Source organism: Eleutherodactylus coqui, chromosome 9 (genome assembly GCF_035609145.1).
Source record: "Eleutherodactylus coqui strain aEleCoq1 chromosome 9, aEleCoq1.hap1, whole genome shotgun sequence".
Taxonomy (NCBI): Eukaryota; Metazoa; Chordata; class Amphibia; order Anura; family Eleutherodactylidae; genus Eleutherodactylus; species Eleutherodactylus coqui.
Window position 1 is genome coordinate 29622709 of NC_089845.1, and position 21227 is coordinate 29643935.

At 48.1% G+C, this 21227-nt stretch overlaps 1 protein-coding gene across 2 annotated transcripts in view; it reads left to right on the top strand.

Annotated features, from left to right (window-relative positions):
* Nucleotides 1–432: 432 nt before the first annotated feature.
* The window catches only part of OTULIN (OTU deubiquitinase with linear linkage specificity), a 33222-nt gene continuing 12427 nt past the window's right edge, over nt 433–21227 (top strand). The window contains exons 1-7 of one of the 2 annotated variants that reach the window (XM_066579193.1): nt 433–520; nt 1901–2059; nt 3236–3463; nt 5950–6237; nt 8534–8619; nt 12889–12986; nt 20056–20199. In XM_066579193.1, coding sequence (XP_066435290.1) covers nt 516–520; nt 1901–2059; nt 3236–3463; nt 5950–6237; nt 8534–8619; nt 12889–12986; nt 20056–20199 — 1008 coding nt within the window. In that variant the 5' untranslated portion in view covers nt 433–515. Of the gene's footprint in view, nt 521–984; nt 1693–1900; nt 2060–3235; nt 3464–5949; nt 6238–8533; nt 8620–12888; nt 12987–20055; nt 20200–21227 lie in introns of those variants that run through there. The other variant, XM_066579194.1, reaches the window with a different exon arrangement.

Sequence of the window (21227 nt, forward strand, 5' to 3'; positions counted from 1 at the left end):
ATTCAGAGTGATTGGTTGTTTGCGTTGGCTAATTCAGAGTGATTGGTTGCTTGGCTTGGGTGATTCACAGTGATTGGTTGTTTGCGTTGGCTAATTCAGAGCGATTGGGTGTTTGGGTTGGGTGATTCACAGTGATTGGTTGTTTGGGTTGGGTGATTCACAGTGATTGGTTGTTTGGGTTGGGTCGAGCAGAAGTGCTGTGGAATATTAAAAATATGCTCTCCGGCACTTGCCGCCAGCCCCGCAATATACTGTTGCCCCATCAAGAAGCCGCCCGTGCACTCCCAGCCAATCATCAGCCGCCTCTCACCTGCTGCCGTGTGCTGAGCACCAGAAGCGAGACGCGTCCTGATTGGTCAGTTAAGCGTGACTGATAGCTGATTTGCTTTGGGTACACGGCGCGGTGATTGGCTCTCAGACCCAGACTGGGCGGGGCGGAGGAGGTCGGGAAGTGCAGCGTTTAGTCCACAGCTTCCGGTAGTGGCTGCGCTGAGGTGTTTGTCTGCGGCGGTCGGATGAGGTACAGTAGGAGTGCGGGGACGGCGGGCGGAGGTGCCGGCTACAGTGGCGGGCTGGTTTACTGGTAGCCTCTACTAATAGCTTTACAGGGAGACTGTCAGCAGCTTATGCCGAGCTATGGTGGAGGCGACATGGAGTGCATTAGTACTTGCGGCGCCCCCTACCCTCCCGAGCCGGTGTCACACCTGCCGTGTGACACTACCCCCCATCCCCCCTCCCCGCTGGAGTCATGCTGCTGTAGGTGCTGACTATGCTGGGGGACACAGCGGGAAGTATGACGCTGCCTCACCTGCGCTATAAGTGTCGGGGGCTCTGGCTGTCGGGGGCCCGGGCTGTCTGGGGGGCCCGGGTTACGGTACTTGTAGTTGCTGTCTGGGGCGGGTTACGGTACTTGTAGTTGCTGAGGCCCCCCTTCACCTCTGCATACAGCCGTGAGGTCCCCCTTCACCCTGTATACAGCCGTGGGGCCCTTGCAGTCATGTGATGTGGTGAGTCGCATGCAGACGCTCGTGTTAGGATGCAGCTTTGTTTTCGGCGGTAATAACTGCTAAACGGGTTCTCTGCGGCGCTGCGTCCGAAAACGGTGGCAAAATACTGCGATGAGAATCGTGGTGGTTTGCGGATGCCACGTGTGGGCGTGGCCTCAATTGCCGAAGACCCCATTGACGCTCCTCCTACTTCTGAAAGGTTTTTACTTTGCAAAACTTTTTTCACCCCTCCGTAAAACTTTTTGCGCAGTTCTCTCTCCCCGAGTGTGAGGGTCCTCACCGCAGACGGCTCCGTGGTAGGTCCTGTACGTAGGTCCTGCCAAAAGCATCTGGTCCCCCACCCTTTGCTCAGGCCGGTCTCACACAAAGGGACTTGAATCGCAGATCATCCGCAGTATAACGCGGCATTGGAAGGCGAGCATTTTGGAATTTTCCTTCACTCTCCCGGATGCGTATTGGGGAGGGTCACCAGCGGGGCGCACAGCTGGACTCCGAGCCCCTCGTGTGATGTGTGAGCCGTGTTGGGGTCTCATCCTCTGCCGTTGCTGCAGGAAGCTCCTGACCTGACGATCCCTCTACTAGTGACCTGCAGGGAGGTTGTCCTCAGCAGGCACTTCCTCTTCTGCTCCTGTTCCTCTCCGGCCGCCCCGTGAAGCAGTCGCTCGTGTTTTGCCCTTCTTGTCAGGTAGGATATCCACTTGGACGGACTTCGGTGCTGTGGCCGCCCCGGTGTTACAGCGCCCCTCCCTGGATGGTTGTAGTCCTTCAGATGTAGCCTCTGTGTCTGATGAGCCGCCGTCTTCCTGTCGTCACGGCAGACTGCTCAGCTGAGTGATTTCCTCGCTGTTTCCACTGAGTGTGATGGCACATTTGTGCTCGTGTTTCCATTACAGCAGCGATGAGCCGGACTCGGCCGTGAAAGAGGAAGTGGAAGGTCCTGCGGAGAGCGCACAAGAGCTGGAGCCCGAGTTCCTGAACTGCACTGCAGAGCTGTCCCTCTACACCAGGAGACGGACCTTACTGCCTGAAGACAGCGATGAGATAGAGGATGGGTGAGTTCTGGACCGCCTGTGTATCCATCAGCATTATAGCACTATGTAATAATGCTGCTATAGTAAATATGAAGTGTGGCATGTGCAGTAAAGAAGGTAAGAGGCTGGACTGGGCAGCTGCCATGTTTTACTACAGACCGGCCTGTAGCGGGGTGGGTACTGCTCTGTGGATGGATTAATGGAGCCCAGTAACCACACTAGAGGGGACGGACCGGCCTGTAGCAGGGTGGGCACTGCTCTGTGGATGGACCAACAGACTCAGTATCTTCACTAGAGTAGACGGACCGGCCTGTAGCGGGGTGGGTACTGCTCTATGGATGGACCAACAGACTCAGTATCTTCACTAGAGTAAACGGACCGGCCTGTAGCAGGGTGGGCACTGCTCTGTGGATGGACTTATGGAGCCCAGTAACCACACTGTAGTGGACGGACTGACCGATACATGGCCACACACAATACAGTTAAAGGGAATCTGTCAGCAGCTCTGAGCCCAGTAGGCTAATGAACCTTTTACACAAGCCGATTGTCATTTGAGCGAGCACACGCGGAAGTGACGTCACCGCTAGTTGGTGCTGCTTGTGCAGAATGGTTAGACAGGCGGTGCCTGGCGCATGGGTGGTGTGAAAATAAGCCCCAGCTGCATTACCTAGCAGGCTCGTTCCCTCCCGCTGCTCTCCGGAGCTCCAACACGCTTCTTGCAGTCCTCAGCCGCCCACAGAAGATCACTTCCTGGTTACAGGATTCATGAATCCCGCCTCCAGGAAGCGATGACTCTGATTGGTTCACCGAGCTCTGCATTAATTAGATGAGCAGCGCTCAAGAACCAATGTGATGACTATGATTGGTTCATCGAGCGCTGCATAGATTGGCTAAGCTGCGGTCGAAGAGCCAATCACAGCCATCGTGTTGTGGAGGCGGGATTTATGAATTGGTCAATCAATGCCACAACTCAGCAGCAGGAGTGACCTAGACTGAGCCTGCTAGGTAAGCATAATACATCCTGTCCTAAAAACAAGACCCAGCGCCTCTTTTGGGCCAAATAAATAAGACAGTGTCTTATTTTCGGGGAAACAAGGCACTTGGTGATGTGTTGGTGTGTCGTGGCTCCCGGTAGATAGTAACCGGTCTGTATAAAATATCTAGCACTAAGACAACTCTCTGTTCCTTCCCTTTTAGAGAAAAGCTCCCTGATTTTCTGGATTCTGGAGAACTCTGCGCTAACCAGACTGAAGGAGTAATGGCGCTGAAACCTGCGAGTTGTGTCTACGTGGATCCGATCACGAAGAGATCGTCGGGAGAGTGGAGTAATGCGGCCGACGGGAAGGCGGACTCTGGAAACCTATCTGAATGCAGTAAGAGGTCCAGGTTGTTCCCGGATCCCCAGCCTGTGGTGACTACTTCTGGGTACCAAGATGCATCTTCTATTTGTCACAGTATTATTTTTTTTTCCTTCAACTAGATTTTTAGTCACTTTAACCCCTTAAGGATGTGCACCCCTTTTTATTTTGTTCACTTTTGTTTTTGTTTTTCCTCCTCACTTAAAAAAAAAACAAAAAACTAACTTTTTATTTTTCTGTCTGGCTACCTGAGGACTTGGTTTCTGCAGATGCATTGTATTTTTCACCATCTTTGAGGGGGTCTGATTTTCTTGGCACCTGTCCAAAACAAAAATAAAATGATAAATCTTCATTACATGTCTGTCAAAGCTCTAAGACAATAAAAAATACGGGAGCCGGCGGTCCAAATACGCTAAGGCGATGCGTCACCTTAGGACATGTATGTTGCAGGTGGTACCATAGTGGGACCAACTGGCTAAAGCTAAGCGAGCCCGCCTGGCTATATAAGTAATAGGAGAGTGGTGGATGAATCCACCTCTGTATAAAGCCATTCTAGCTATCACAGTACAGTAATATCTTACGGGCCAAACAACAACCCTGAACTAGAAACATGAACATATTCCTATCCCACCCCCCCCCCCCCCCCCCAAAAAAAAAAATTAAAAAAAACCATGTTTCACCATGATCGGCGTCATCAGGGCTATGATGTAGGGCAATAGTAAGGCAGCGCAGGACTGACAACTCTTTTATTGGCTGACTGAGCTGGAGTCCCATAAAAACCTTCCACGATCCAATGGATTGTCTAATACTCCTTGATTGACATCACAGAACCGATGCGGATAAGACCAGGAGCATGCTCAGATGAGCAAACGAGACACTTAGAGGAAATGTAGGTAACGATGACCATATAGTTCATAGAAGTATAAGAAGACTGAAAAACTGCAAAAACCAAAAGCATGCTCGGTTAAACAAAAACACCCAGAAAATCTGTCGGTCCAATCTTTATGATATATGATTGAAAACGGCAGATAAAAGAAAACCGGGGGAGGGGAGCACCGCATATATGGTTATAGGAGCAATCCCTAGATTTCTCAGTGTCTCAGGCGTGTGCACTCACTGCAGACATTAATATTTTGTCTACAATTGATATAGAACCACAAATATGATATTACAATGTAGAGAATGCCCCATTCTAGTGGAGAGCTAATTGGTGTCAGTATTAGATGTATTATAGATCGTATCGAGAGTAAGATGGCAGCATTCCTGCAAGTCCATGTCAGACACTTTATACAGGTCATTATAACAATGGCTGGGAATTAAAAGCCAGACTCCATACACAGACAGCTGTTTCGGGGTGTTTGCTTCTCATCAGTGTGCAGTAGGATTCTGGCTTGGATAGCAAGTGGCCTATGATGTGAGTCGAAAGAGGTATCATCACTCCTTAGGGAGAGCACCTAGAAGGTGTGAGGAGACTTATAAGACCATCCATGCTCCTCTGGGAAATATGCAAATAAAGAAGATGGAAGAATGCTTCAGCAGCGCCATCTATTGGAAGGCAACATTGACTAGCAGGAATGCTGCCATCCAATAGGTGGCGCTGCAGACGTATTGTTCCGTTTTGCCTATATGCATATATTTCCCAGAGGAGCTTGCCTGGCCTTGTAAGTCTCCTCGCCCACCTTCTAGGTCCGTTTCCCTACTCCAGTCCTCAGGGACCCCAACAGGTCATGTTTTCAGGATATTCTATCGTAAGAACACCTGTGGCAATGTCTGAGGTACTGACATTAATTACATCACCTGTGCAATACTGAGGAAAACGTGACCTGTTGGGTGTCCCTGAGGACTGGAGTTGGGGAACGCTGTTTTAGGTGTTCTTCTTAAGAAGTGATTCTACCCCTCCCGACCCACATCATGGGCCTGTCACTAGCCAAGCCAGAAATCTGCTGCACACGAATAAGGGGCAAACACCCTGAAACAGCTGTCTGTGTATGGTTATCTTGGCTTTCAATTCCCAATCTTAGCACTACAGACCTGTATAAAGAGCCTGATATTTGCTCGCAGGAATTCTGCCTTCCAATAGGTGGCGCTACAGAGGTATTGTTCCATCTTCTTTATTTGCATTTTGTCTAACTGAGCACGCTCTTGGCAGCTACTAAAAAACTCAAAGTGGCTTTAAGCTAGAGGTTCACTTCTTATGCTTGAGTGCAAGGAATAGAATTGTGTGATTTAAGGCCCATCCATGAGGACTGGCAGTACGATGAGGGATTCAAATCTTCATGCATACATGGCCGAAAAAAATCAGTAAATCTGTGCGTGCTGTGAGCTTTCAGATCCCCGGCTCACTCATTGGTGCAAAAGCTGCAGCTTTTCTCTGCTTGGAGACCTATATGGTGAGATGCGTGGAGTCCGGTCTCGGCACCAGGGGGAAGAGCTTGATCATTTGGATTGCAGCATCTCGGCCATTTCTCATGTATTATAAGGTTATATGAAGAATACAGTGGGCACATATACACATATACACTCCCGCTTACACACACTACTTTGTCTTCTCAGGGGTGAAGATGTAAGTGATGTTCCTTCAGTTACTGAACAAAAGCAACCAGAAGATGTCCCAGAAGCTTTACATGCTTGTGAGGGCTATAGCATAATGGGAGACTGTGTGAAAAACAAACCGGAGCAGCCGCCAAGTGATCCGTCACCGGAGGACAGACCTGACGCTGTAGAGACATCACCTAAAGATGTGACTGATGGGATCTGTAGTTCCCTGGCCAGCCAAAGATCTGAATCCAAGAAGGTGGCAGGCCAAGTGTGCGCCGTGCAGAAGGAGTCGTCTCTGGACACGTGAGTACTGAACTGGTCCCACCTCACACCGTGTTGAGTCTGGAAAACAAAAAGTGGTTCAAAGTTGATGTACAACTAGGCAGCGTGAGGGTATTGAAGTACATCTGATGGTGTCTACAGCTTTCATGCTTATTCATAGTACTACACAGTGGGCCCTCATTGGAAACCATTCTAATAACACACGTACAGAATAAGAACATGTCCACAGAACTGCTGTCAGAAGCCCAAAAGTTTCCAAGAAGCCCACAAAAACATACAGTATTTTTTTGGACTATAAAACGCACCACACTTATAGACAGCAGAAAATAGGAAAAAATAGTTCACACTGATTTAACACCTCTATCAGAACGATCTATCTGACCCCCCCTGCCTCTGGATGATAAGGCAGCGGTCAGGGATGTCTGCCTTGGTCAGACTCCCCTGCCTCGGGATCGGTCAGGGATGTCTGGATCTATCAGACTCCCCTTGCTTTTTTCAGAACATCCATGGTCTTTAATGGTGCTGTGTAATATACGATGTATTGCGCAAATTTTTAAGTTAGGTAAAATGGAAGAGAAAACACAGCTGCACTCATGTGTTCTGGGTAAAAGTAACTTTATTATGAGGGTCAACACGGTGATGCAGAATTTACAGGGTTTTTATGCTTTATCCTAAAATACTTAAACTTTTTTGTAAAACCAACGCAAAACAAAAAGGCTTTTTCTTGGTATATTCTGAAGGCTTGTTTTCTTGTCTCTGTGGGGTGACTGTACTTCCTATTTGTACCATTTTGGGATTCACACAACTTTTTGATCCCTTTTATAATTTAAATTCTATTGGGAGACCAGGGGTTGAGGGGCTCAGTTTTGGTATTATGTATTCTATTTTCTCTTATGACATTCACTGTGCAGGATAAATAATGAGATATTGTATTCGCTCGAACTTTTACGAATGCAGCGATACCAATTAGGCTTAGGGTTTTATTGTTTAGATTGTTTTATGTGAACAATGTTATAAGGGTCTATTTTGGACTTTTCAAAACTTTGGTAAACCTTTTTTTTTTTTGCCTTCAGTCCCATTAGAGGACTTGAACGGGGAGATTGTATGAGAGTTCAAGAGCTCTCTCATACAATATGCTCCCATAGTTCTATACTGCAGTGCATTGTTGCGATATAATGGATTCCAGCACCCGTATCCAAGAAGACTCCCGCATTATATCCTGTTACAACCCCCAACGCTTGGCTTATCTGTTCATTTTTTAGCATGATATAATTAAGGAGTGCTTTTATTTACAAATGCCGGAATCCATTATAATGAAGCTTTCCTGCCGGCTGGGTGTTTTCTCCGTGCACCGTCATGTTGAGATCCGGATCTTCATGGATTGGTAAGCTGCAGTGTTACTCTTTGCATTTATATTCATTGCAGTGTATTGTACCCATCAGTGCCAGCTTATTAATCCCTGCCACAGGCCTAATAGGCTTCAGTATACCTTGGCACAACCCCTGCCGCCTGTAAACATCCTGCCAGGTCCCAGACTATCATGTCGACCCATTGTCACCACTTGATTACAGGGGGCGGACAGATGGGTTGACGGAGGAGCCCCAGCCCCCTTCAAGTGGCTTAGATGCAGTGGTCAACATTGACCGCAGCAACTAAGTGGTTAAACTGCCAGTTTTCGTGTTAGTGCAGCCGGCATCTGCCATGTATGGAGCAGGCATGACGTACATGTAAGTAATTAGTTGTTAAGGTGTTAAAAGTAGTTAAAGGTAACGTGAGAATATTTAGGGCTGCTTTATAAGTTTTAAAGGGGTTGTGTTAAAATCTAAAGTTATTCCCGATCCATTTAATGGTGGATGACTTAATAATCAGTGGGAGTCTGACCACCGGGACCCCCACAGATCCCAAGAATGAAGGGTTGTGCGATTATCACCATATATATAAGGCGGCAGTTGCACATACGTAATGCCACTCCATTTATTTCATCGACAGCACTGGAGATTGCTAATCACTCATACACTGCGGCGGTCTATGACATGAATGGAGTGGCATCATGCATGTGCGACCAGTTCTTCATACGGGGACTGTTGGGAACCCTCTTCTTGGAATTGGTGGGGGTTCTAGCAGTCTGATCCCCATTGCTTATAACGTTATCTCAAATCCACAGTAATGGGGGATAACTTTATATTTTGGCACAACCCCTTTACATTCCTCCTGCATGGCAAAGTTAGCCTGGTACATGACTCTCTTTGCAGACTTGTGCAATCCTTTCTGCTTTGTGATATCCTTGTAATCTGTCTGTACCCAATTCTCTGATTAGTGATGAGGACATTTATCGAGATGAAGAAGAAATCGAAAAAGAGAAAATCCAAAAAGGCATTGCAACAACTGAAAAAAGCACATCAGGTACGGCTTCTGTAACTGTCCTCCTTCCTATAGTTTCTTCAGACATCTGTTGTCCTCAGCCTAGTGTGTCCAGTAGACGCTTCTCGGAGCTTCCGTCGTCCTTACATAACTGATGAGGAAGTCGTAGGATGTAGTTCTGTCCACACAGAATGTCAACCTGTCCTTTCTTCATCAGCAGAACTTCCCCTTCGTAGACGAGTCAGAGGCGGAAAAGTCTATATGTAAACTACAAGCAGAGCCCTTCACAGATATAGACTAAAACTTTTTATTTAGACTCTTTTAAAATAACATATATGGGCTGACAAACAAATCTGACGTAAAGACAAGGGGTACAGGCGTACACTTTTTAGATACTCTGGTGTACCAGAGATGGTCAGATGAGTTTGTGTATCCCAATAGGTGACAACGACAGTCAGTTTAACAAATTAAGTGCTCATGGTGTAACTGTACAATTGGTGGTATGAGAAAGATGGTGAGTCACAGGGACCGCAATTCAAAGGCTCGACGCGTTCCCCCACTCTGTCAGGAGTTTATATAACTGACTATTTAGAGCATCACTTTAATAGCTCTAGAGATGGATTACAAATATCCCTTGTCTAAGCTAGACAAAGTGATAAAAGATAACAAGTGCTGAGTGAGTTTATGATGTGTCCACTCTAGTCCGACGTCAAGAGTCTTATCTTGAAGAACATAGAAGGAATGGCTTCTATAGACGAAGTTGAATATTTGAGGATCAAGGACTAGGGGAGAGCAAAGTAATGGCTCACCCTAAAATTCGAGATTGAGGACTGATGTATCTCGATCAGTACCCCCTTTCTCAAATTATGGTAGTGACCTATTATATGAACATATATTGTAGTGCTCAAATATGGAGGAGATATTAGTTGATAGCTTAATAGTGTCCCCAACATATAGTCTAAGAAGGGCTAATGGCCCTGAATCCCTAGGTCTATAGTACTAATTAGGTAGAACATAGTTCAAGGAGCTCTGATGGATACCTAGGTCTACGATAAGCTAAATGTCCTAGATCCCTAACCCTGATTAGCCACAACACCGCAAGAAGATAAAAAATAACAGTGTATAGATAGAGAGAGGGCCTGTGGCTCTGATGGTGAACCACAGGCTATGAACCACAGGCCATCATAGCCTGTGGTTCATAGAAAGTTTGTCTTTTATTGCACAGAAACTGCATAAATTTGTATGGGCGTAATTGTGTCTACTGGGATACAAAACCTGTATCGCGTTTTGTCCTATGTGGGGAAAAAAAAGCGAAGAATTCGGTGGTAAAATTGCTGTTTACATTTTTTTCACCTTCCACAAAAACCGTGTGGGTTATACAAAATACAGTGGTGCCTTGGGTTAAGAGTTTATTTTGTTTCGTGATGGAGCTGTTAACCTAAAACACTCTTATCTCAAAACCAGTTTCCCTATTGAAAAGAATGGTAAAGCCATTAATCCGTTCCGGATCGTGAAGCTCGCCCACTGATTTCAATAGGGATGGCGTTGCCCCATTGAAAGCAGTAGTATGCTGGCATCCCTGCAGTGATTTTCGGGGGAAGGGCTTTTACATATAAGCCTTCCCTGAAATCATCCCTAGCTGCAGTAAAAAAAAAAAGGTATATACTCACCCGTCTGCCGGGGCTCAGGCACGTCTAGCTGCCGCTTGTTCTTCCTGCAGTGCTCTGAAACTTTTCAGCAGGCAGGGATTAAAAATGAAGGGAGAACAAGCGGTGGCTAGACACGCCTGAGCCCCGGCAGCGGCGGCCCCATTGACAGAAAGGCTCTTAACCCAAGTTTTTGCTCTTAAAGGGGTTGTCCGGCCAGAAACATCATAGCTCATTACTTCTGTTTGCCCATTTCCATGCACTTTGTAATATACATTGTGCATGGAAAATGAAGCAAACAGAAGTTTTGGACTTACCTTTAGGGGTGCCCCCCCCCTGTGTTGACCCTTGGTCGTCCCAGGTTACGACAAGAAATCTTCTGTATTTCTTGTCGGGCCGGCAGCAGCTCTCGTCGGCGCTGGAACGCTCCTCTTCCCTTCCGCGCATGCGCAGTCCTTCTTTCTTCTGCCGGGACCGCGCTCTTTACCTCATCATCGCAGGGGACGCGCGCCGCCGGTCGGCGCATGCGCAGTACACTCACTTCCTGGTTTCATATACCAGAGCGGAGTGAGTGACTGCCTGCCGCTGCTGCTTGGACAAGAGCCAAGAAGACACCGGCGGGACTTTAAAAGTATGTGAAAGGGGAGAAGGGGAGAAATGTTGGAGAGATGGATGGATGGATGTGTGCACGGGGGGGGGGGGGGGGGTGCAGTGATGTGTGTGTGGTGTGCACGGACCGGCTGTCAGAAGTCCCGGGGGAAGGGGGGGGGGGGTGGAGTGGGAAAGATCGATGGAGTGATGTTTGTGTATGTGCATGGACCGGCTGACAGAAGTCCCGGGGGAAGGGGGGGTGTGTGGAGTGGGAGAGATCGATGGATGGATGGATGTGTGCAGGGGAAGGGGGGGGGGGGTGCAGTGATGTGTGTGTGCATTGACCCGGCTGACAGAAGTGTGGGGGGGGGTCATTGTGAGAGGGGCACTATGAGGGCATGTGTGTGTGGGGAAATGTTTTACTTTGCTTTAGCAGGGGGCGGGGCCTGGGCGGGGAGAGACTGTAGAGCAGTTCAATAGAGGTGGGCGTGTTGTGGGCGGGGCTAGGACGTGAGCTGAGGGAAATCCTGCCTTTTCATGTCTTACTACCATCGGGAGCGCGCACACAGAAGAGGGGGGGGGCGCAGGGCATGTGAGAAGGCAGCACAGAGGCGCCATCTTTGAAAACTGCAGAGAAGATCAGTCTAAGGTAATAAACTGACATTGCAGCTGATCTGCCTGCCGGTTTGAGCCCCTGTATGCTGTCTGTTACTATCCTTACTGAAAGGGAAGCAGCAGCATTATAAAAATTTTTACCCTGTGTGGCCGGACAACTCCTTTAAGTCAAAAATCTTGTAAGTTGAGGCACTCTTAACCCAAGGTATCACTTATGTACCTCGTAATGATGGTTACAATATACAACACGTTCCACAGTAAACAAGCTCTCGCCGCTATGTCAATGGGGGGGGGGGGGATGCGTCTTGTTATGCGAGGATTAAGGGCTTCTACCCACTAGCGTTTTTTTTGTTTTTTTTTAACGTTGCAATATTGGTGCATTTTTTTTTTTAAATGAGACTTTCTAATGTTAAAATCGCATTGTACAAAAATCGCAAAAGCACAAACTTGCAATTTTTAAGATTAGAAAGCACCGTCGGAAAAAAAAAGCACAGCTATTGCAGCATAAAAAAAAACCCGCTAGTGGGTAGAAGCTCTAAGGCCGCCTGCCCATGGCCACGATGGAATATCTGCAGCAATATTCTGCCGCGGGGAGGAGGGGGGAGCACTGAAAGGTCTCTGTGATGAGCCTGTATTAATGATGGGTTCACCGCAGAGAATCGCGGCATGCTGCAATTTAATAAGGTGAGCAGAAAATCGCTATGATTCTCCGCTTATGTGCGGTAGGCTGCGCTTTTTATAGTTATCCAATGGAAAGCGTGTAATGCGAGCTCTGCGTGTGTGTGTTTTTTTTTTTTTTTTTTTTTTTTTTTTTGCCGCGGCTCTTACAGTGACACCTCGCCCGTGGACAGCCGGCCTTAGAAAAAAAATCCTCAATAATTAAGGCCCCAATTGAGGTGTGACCATTCCAGAATGTAGTGCTGTCTGGTTTCATCCTTTTATCTCCTCTTGTGTATCCTGCTATGAGCTGCACATCCTTCTCGGACAGAAGTACAGATCCGCACCCTAACATCCAGTTTGTGAGGGCGCAGTAGCAAGTCTTTATCCACCAGCTTTTTAACCCTTTATGACCCTGTGATGAGACTTTCCAGGCACTTTCTATAGAGACATCTACTGTAGTGGTATTTTTGAGACCACTTAAACTGCTTGATCAGGGATACCCTAGCGCTCGGTCTGCACAATTGTTCACTGGACGGTTGGGTTGCCGAGGCGGTAAAATATTGTGCCCAGGTCCCATTCTAATTAATGGGACCTGTGCATGATACTGGTCCGTTACCTTGACAACCTTATTGCTCCACCTACAGTTGCATTACTCGGTCGGCTCATGTAAGAGTGTTTTCCTGGACAACCCCTTTAATGTGTTTGCGTTTATATGGTATGCTGGGTCAGATATTGATGGCCGATGTATATTGTCACATATTACAGTAACCGGTACAAACGTCTACAATATTTATTCCAGATGACCTGAAGTTAGGAGTGGGACCAGAAGTCGACATTATAGAATATTGCCAAAGGGAATGGAGAGGGAAGACGACAGTGGCGAGGAAAATGATGCAGGTATGATGTGCTTACAACTGGTCTCTCATGGCCCGAGTGTTCATACAGGTTATGTAATAACTGAGTGCTGACGAGGCCATTTTGTTCCCATTATCGAGCGGCTTAGCACGCAGTGGTATAAAAGCCAACTTTCTTTCATTTTACAGTAAGTATTTTTAACCCCTTAAAGGAGTTATCCGGGGAGACATTACGCAAACCTTTTCTCAGCCTGCAGTATTAAAATGGCAGAATACATACCTACTCACGCCCCCCCCCCCCCCTCTCCCTTTCACTACTGTGTAGCCGGCTCTCCGGTCCCTGCTGAACTTCACTTTCGGGATGAGAGTGATGATGACCCAAAATATAGAAGTGGTGAAGTCTGCTGTGGATCCGCACTAAAATCCACGCCAAGGGTATGAATTGTGACGTGCAAATACCATGAATTTTGGTGCGGATTTTACATTGTAGAAAATCTGCACCATTTTCCCTTTGTGTGAAGTTGGTTAATACTTCTGTGTTGCAGTGTGTTAGCGTGTTTCTCTGAAAATAACACCATGTCTTATGTTAATTTTTGCCACAGAAGAGGCACAGGGTCCTATTTTCGGGGGATGTCTTATACTTGCCTAGCAGGCGCCGTCCAGGTCCCTCCCGCTGGTCTCCGGAGCTCCGGCACTCTTGCTTTAGTCTTCAGCAGCCGACAGAACATTGCTTCCTAGTAATGAAGTTCGTAAACTCTGGTTCTCCAGCACCGTGGCTAAGCCAATCAGAGCCATCGTTTGCTGGAGGCAATCAGTCATCGTTTGCTGAAGGCAGGGTTTATGAACTTCATTACCAGAAGCAATGTTCTGTCGGCTGCTGAGGACTGAAGCAAGAGCGCCGGAGACAAGTGGGAGGGACCCCAGGTGGCGCCTACTAGGGGAAGTATTGCTTTTCTGTGTTTTTTTTTTTTTTTTAAATGTTGTGTAGCTAGGGCTAATCAGGATAGAGCTTGTTTTCAGGGTAGGTCCTACTTTTGGGGAAACACGGTATACTTCTCAGCGTGAGGGCCTAATGGGTGCATACTTCCTCTGACTAACCATTTAGATGCTGCGATCAGAAGTTAAATGGTCCAGAATCTGTGTGATCTCTGTTATTAGAGCAGGGTGATGACTGTATAATGCAGCTGGTACCCACAAGGGATGGTGTGAACAGTTCTTGTGCCCGTGCCATCACAATGATGTATTATCATTTTCTCTTATATATCATATTATCATAGTCTCTCTTTCTTATCTCCACTGTTTTCTATCAAATCTACATCCAGTGCCCACCTCTAGGGCATTCTATCCACATCAGATCCTCTCTCCTTTCTTCACCTACGCACAGATCGCACGCACTCTTTACTTTCCTTAAACGTCTCAAACCCCCTGAAGCCACAGTAAAACACAACAATCACCCTCATAAATCCCCTAACCACCTGCTCACCCTCCCTATATTGCTGCTACTAGCAGCAGGGGGACATCTCTCCCGAACCTGGCCCACCCTCTAGAGCCCCTAACTATTACTCCCCACATGCCCCACTGAGACACCCTTCTAGCCCATGCATATCCTCTCCCATTTCCTTTCAATGTGCGCTCTGGAATTGCCAGTCACATGCAATAAATTCCCCGCCATCTATGACTTTTTCACTGCTAAATCCCTAAACCTGCTCGCTCTAACAGAAACATGGATGCAGCAGTCTGACACGGCCTCCCCTGCTGCTTTGTCTTACAATGGCCTGTGCTTCTACCATACCCCAAGACTGGAAGACAGACGAGGGGGAGGAGTAGGTGCTCTTCTCTCCCCATAATGCACTTTCCAGGTCATTCCCCCCACCCCCCCTGGTACCCTCACTTACTTTGCCATTATTTGAGGTACATGCCCTACAGCTTTTCCCCCCACTGTCCATGCAAGTAGCAGTTATCTACCGCCCCCAGGTGCTCTTCACTTGTTTTTGGACCACTTTGCCGCCTGGCTCCACCACTTCCTCTCCTGTGAAATCCCAACCCTCATCCTAGGAGACTTTAACATCCCCACTAACGACCCCATCTTCCCATCTGCCTCTCGGCTTCTTTCGCTCCCCTCCTCCCTTGGTCTCTCACAACTCACAGCCTCTCCCACTCACAGGGATGGCAATACTCTGGATCTGGTCTTCCTCCGTCTCTGCTCTGCTTCCAACGTCACTAACTCCCCTCCCGCTCTCGGACCATAACCTCCTCTCGCTCTGTCACGCTCCCTAACATCTCTCTAGACCCACCTACCTACCGTACCTACAGGAACCTTCAGGCCATTCACACCAAAAATTTAGCTGAGTCTCTACAGTCTTCTCTGTCCCCTATCTCTCTCCTCTCCTTCCCCAACCTGGCTGGCGCATAGTACAACACCACTCTCAATCATGTATTGGATGAAGCGGTGCCCCCCATAACCCAAGCCATCCAATATAGACCGTGGCAACCCTGGCTCACGCCTCAAACACGCTTCATCCGGTGGTGCTCTAGGTGTGCTGAACGGCTGTGGAGAGTCTCAAAAGTCCGCAGACTTTCTCCGCTTTAAATTCATGCTCAGAACCTACAACCTCGCCTTCCACTACGCCAAACAAGTCTACTTTACCTCTCATCTCCTCACTATCCCATAACCCTAAAAGACTCCAGCGGGAAATCACCTCCCAATCCCAGACCGGCCCTGACCCTAGTCTTGTCAGTACTGCATCTAGCTCCTGCTCACTGTCTGTACTTAGACCAGCAACAGAGGAAGAAGTCTCCAGACTGCTCTCCTCGGCTCACCCCACCACCTGTGCTATTGACCCTCTTCCCTCACACCTCAGATCCACGTCCCCGGTGGTCATCTCTCATCTCACCACTATATTCAATCTTTCTCTGACCTCTGTCATTTTCCCCTCCTCATTCAAACACGCTATCATCTCCCCACTGCTAAAGAAACCGACTCTTGACTTGACCGATGCTGCCAACTACCGACCCATCTCAAACCTCCTCTTCATCTCCAAATTACTAGAACGCCTGGTTTAATCTCGCCTTATAACCTATGTCTCAGAAAACTCTCTTCTTGACCCCCTACAGTCTGGCTTCCGCCCCCTACACTCGACAGAAACCGCCCTGAATAAAGTGTTAAACGACCTCCTGACGGCCAAATCGAGAGACGCCTACTCCCTACTGATCCCCCCCCCCCCCCCCCCTCAACCTCTGCAGCATTCGACACTGTCGATCACAAACCTCTCCTCACTATGCTTCGCTCCATTGGACTAAAGGACACTGCTCTCTCCTGGTTCTCCTCCTACCTATCCAACCGCTCCTTCAGTGTCTGCTTTGCTGGCTCTAACTCCTCTCCTCTTCCCCCAGGGCTCGGTCCTCGGCCCCCTCCTCTTCTCACTGACTGCCTGTCTGCTGTGTCCAACACCATGTCCTCTCTCTACCTAAAACTGAACCTCTCAAAAACTGACTTACTGGTATTTCCACCCTCCACTAACCGACCTCCTCCTGACATCTCCATCTGTGTGTGGCACCACCATAACTCAGACAGCACGCCCGCTGCCAGATCTCTCCTTCACCCCCTACATCCAATCTCTTGCCTGAACATGTCAGCTGCACCTCAAGAACATTGCATGAATCCACCCCTTTCATACCGTGGACACGCTAAAAACGCTTACTGTTGCCCTCATTCACTCTCGGCTCTATTATTACTGATCGGCCTCCCCTGCACCAGACTCTACCCTCTCCAATCCATCCTGAATGCGACAGCCCGGCTGATATTCCTGTCCAGCCGCTACTCGGACGCCTCTGCCCTGTGCCGGTCACTGCAATGGCTGCCCGTTAAATACAGAATTCAATTTAAACTCGCTACCTTCATCCACAAAGCCCTCCACAGCGCAGCGCCCCCCTATATCGCCTCCCTCATCTCAATCCATCACCCAGCCCGCACCCTCCGCTCTGCTAATGAAACCAGACAGAGCGCCCCTTTAATTCGAACTTTTCATTCCCGCCTCCAAGACTTCTCCAGAGCAGCACTAGTCCTCTGGAACGCACTACCAAAGGATACCCGGGCAATCCAGGACTCGCAGAACTTCAGGCCTGCTCTAAAAACGCACCTCTTCAGGGAGGCATACCGCATTCCCTAAACAAACCCTTCTGTACTCCGCCTGATAACATGCTCCCTGTCCCTGCTAGCTGTAATCAACCGGCACCTGCAGTCATCCCGATTCCGCCGCTATATGGCCTGACCATTGTCTGTGTATATCACCCCTCACTCTCCACCCCACCATACCGTGTACATCTCCAGCCCTTTACCTTCTGTATCCCCCCCATTACTTGTAGTATGTAGGCTCGTTGGAGCAGGACCCGCACCCCTATTGTTTCCATCAATTGATTACTTCATGTAACCGTGGTCTTGTCTGATTTCCCCTGTAATGCTAAGCGCTGCGGAATATGTTGTGATAATCTTTATATAGCACCATCAGTTTCCAATGCTGTACAGCTTCATTGACGTAATTGTCCTTCATGGGATATTGGGGTATTGAAGGACCAATAAATGATGGTTTATGTTGGAGAAAGTCATACATTGGGGAGACCTATCAGTACCAGTGCACAGCGGGGTAGCGGGGTAGGGGCCCATGGAAACAAATTGTATTGCTGCTTTTGTTTTTCAAAGGGCCTCTGAAAACGGAGGGAGATCTAACTGGCTGTCTGGGGTAACTACTGTTTATTCCCAACGGGTTTTGATGCAGATCAGGGGGGTTTTTATTTAGTTTTTTATTCATTATTCTTCCAGGAATTAATTGATTGGCCCACTTTAGGCTCTTTCCACGTGGCTTTTATATGGAGTTTCTATGGTTTTTGTAAGGGAATGTCAAATGCACGTAAGAAATTCTACTGAGAATCAAATGCATAAATCCTGTTCTTCAGCTGCGTCTGCCATGTGGCCTAAACCGCAGCGTTCCTCAATTATACGTGCAGTCGACATGCGCATAAAAATAGCTGTAAAAGTGCCATACAAAAGCCATGTGGAACGCAGCCCTACTAATGTACAGCCTTAGGGTGGCTTCACACCAGCCTGGTTTTTTTTTGTTTTTTTTTTGTGCATACGCACGCACAAAAACATGCTTCTATTACAAGCAATGCATTCCCTATGGTGTGTGCACATGTCCGTATTTGCAAGTGTGTGCCTGCAAAGATAGGACATGCGTGCATCATAGGGAATGCAGGCATTTTCTTCCATGGAGCCGCAGCTGCTGCCGGCGGCTCCATTGAAGACAGTGGTCTGCTGGCCCCCCGCAATTGTTTTTCAGGGAAGAGCTTTACAGATAAGCTTTTCCCTGAAAAACAAGAATTTTAGTGTAAAAAAAGTGTGTGTGTGTGTGTGTGTATATAATCTCTCTCTCATTTACCTGTCTGCCGCTGCCATGTTTCCTTCATCCCCCTCGATGAAAAAAGGGGTGAAGGAAGTTTTTTCCGTAGTAATAGCATCCCCACCACACACCTAGTGAGATCATACCACCGTAAGGGATGTAACCTCCCATTGTAATAGCATCCCCACCACACACAGTGACCCCCATAGTAATGGCACCCTCCCCACACACCTAGTGAGATCATACCACCGTAAGGGATGTAACCTCCCATAGTAATAGCACCCTCCCCACACACAGTCGCCCCTGTATTTGAACTTCTTCCCGGATAACTTTGGCGCCGTTAGTGATGAACGTGGAGAGCGGCTCCACCGGACATTTCTCAAATGGAAAAGCATTATCAAAGCAAATGGAATGCCGCAATGTTGTCCGGCTACTGCTGGCCCTTACGGAGAGACGTTCCCGAGGCAAAGTACTGCAGGAAGTCTGGAAGAATATCTTTTTCGGTTTCTTCACTTCTCTTTACTCTGTTGCTGCTTATATCTTTGATTTCTTTGTGAACTGACAGTTTTTTTGGAACTCTTGAAGCAGGAGCGTGCCGCTCTGCCAGATACATATAATAGCTTCATACACCGACGCAAGCATTTACAGAAACCATTATCACATGAAAACAGAGATTCTGACATGAGATCTGGATCCAGGGAAGAATTGTGCTCCAGTAACAGACAAATAGTTGTTTTTTGTAGACCAAGGTAATAGTTCCGTATAATCGCGGCATTATCCTGCTGCTGCCCTGCATGTCAACCACAATCCCTCCAGAGACCGAGGATGGAACGGGCATCTGTGACCTCCTGGAACTCGAGGACGGAGCGAAGGGAAATAGCCGCACGTTGAGTCTATAGGAGGTCCCACAAGCAGGAGATATACACGAAGCGTGGTGATGTCATCACATGTGCGGCTGGCTGCGGCCTCGGTCACGCAGTACACAAAGTGCAGAGCCACATTGGGCTTTTCCAACGTGGATCTGGCACCTTAATCCTCCGCAGAACGCTGAGTCCCCCAGTCAGTGGATCACATGTAGGTGCCACCGCCCGGTGCACAGTCAGTGGATCACATGTAGGTGCCACCGCCCGGTGCACAGTCAGTGGATCACATGTAGGTGCCACCGCCCGATGCACAGTCAGTGGATCACATGTAGGTGCCACCGCCCGGTGCACAGTCAGTGGATCACATGTAGGTGCCACCGCCCGGTGCACAGTCAGTGGATCACATGTAGGTGCCACCGCCCGGTGCACAGTCAGTGGATCACATGTAGGTGCCACCGCCCGGTGCACAGTCAGTGGATCACATGTAGGTGCCACCGCCCAGTGCAGGGTCCACATGAAGAATTCACATCCGTTGTTTTTACCAGCGTAATGGATTTCAAGTTTGGTGCTGTGAGGACTACTTCATGGGTTCTGGTAACATTCAGAAGGATTCTAACATGGCACGAAATTACTCCAGTAAAATAAAGCCGGCACTTTGGTTGCTATGGGCAACAAGGAATGTTTATTTTTTTTTTTTTTTTTTAAATCTCTTAGACTGTTTCCATAAGCGAGGCTTTTAATAAAGTATATTGCATGTACGGCGTCGGCACATAATCCCTCTAACCGTCTTATATTTGGGTGGGAGTTTCTTTATTATGCAGTACCGTTAACTCTCCATGTTTGTTACTTCTAGGGCTACGAAGAAATGTCTCACTACTTCGGCTCCATAAGACGTGTGAGGGGAGACAATTACTGTGCCTTAAGAGCTACTTTATTCCAGTGCCTTAGTCAGATGTCCAAGCTGCCACGGTGGATGGTCGACGGCGATCTTACTGAAGTACGTACCAGAATGTCCTAACGCTCTCGTGCGGTTAGTGGTAGCTAGATAATGCTTTGTCAGGTCAGCAACATACAATGCGTCTCTCCGCAGACTTAGCCCTCCCTCTCACAGGCGCTTTTTTCTGCGATTACCGTGGTGTTTTCAGCGCCGCAGTCTAACGCTCCCATTGTCTTCAATGACTCCTCTCAGGCAGGCACTCCAACGCGGCGCTTTCCAGTGCTGTGATTTTCGAGCAGGGTCTGTTCTATTTTTTGGCGTCTAGTGCACCTCATCAGTGATGGGGAGTGCTAAAAGAAATCACATCAAAGTGTTGCGCTCAAAACTGCTGCGTTTTGCCAAACTCCCGTGTGAGGGCGGCCTTAGGCATGTGTGTATTAACGGGCCCGGCTAAACTGCCTACAGTCATTTATATAGCGCTGTCCTGGGATCTTTAATACCATTGGACGGTTAAAAAGCCCCTTCAGGATGGAAGTATCGTCTGTAGCCCGAGATGTGTCAGACCTCTCTATAAGGCTGGACTCACACGTGCGCCTAATAAGGGGTGAAGAGTCAATAAAAGAACTTGATTTTCATCCATTCAGACTTGTGAATAATCATTGCGTGTAATACGCGGGCAGAAGGGACGCAGCATGCTCTATTTTACCACGTATTTGTTCTCCATTGGCACGTAACCAATGCTATACCTATGCAATCACATTGTGTGTGGCATTTATACGCACCATGGCAAAGTGATTACAGTGGGAATTTAAAAAAAAACAAACAGGCAGCCTGCGCATGACGGCGTGTGTGAGATATGCTGCCATAGATAGCGGTAGGCCGACTCCACAATGGTAAAGCACTCCATGACACACTTACGTTCCGGTGAGCCCGGCCTTGGAGAAGTATGCCCGTTGCTTCTTATACAACACAGATCTCTGGATTTAAAATCCATGAAGTGGGATTTGTTTGAAAAAAAATCCATCGAGGATTCTGCTGCGTGAATGTAGTGTAAACTAGGATGTCCGTCCGTGAGGGCCGTGTGCTAT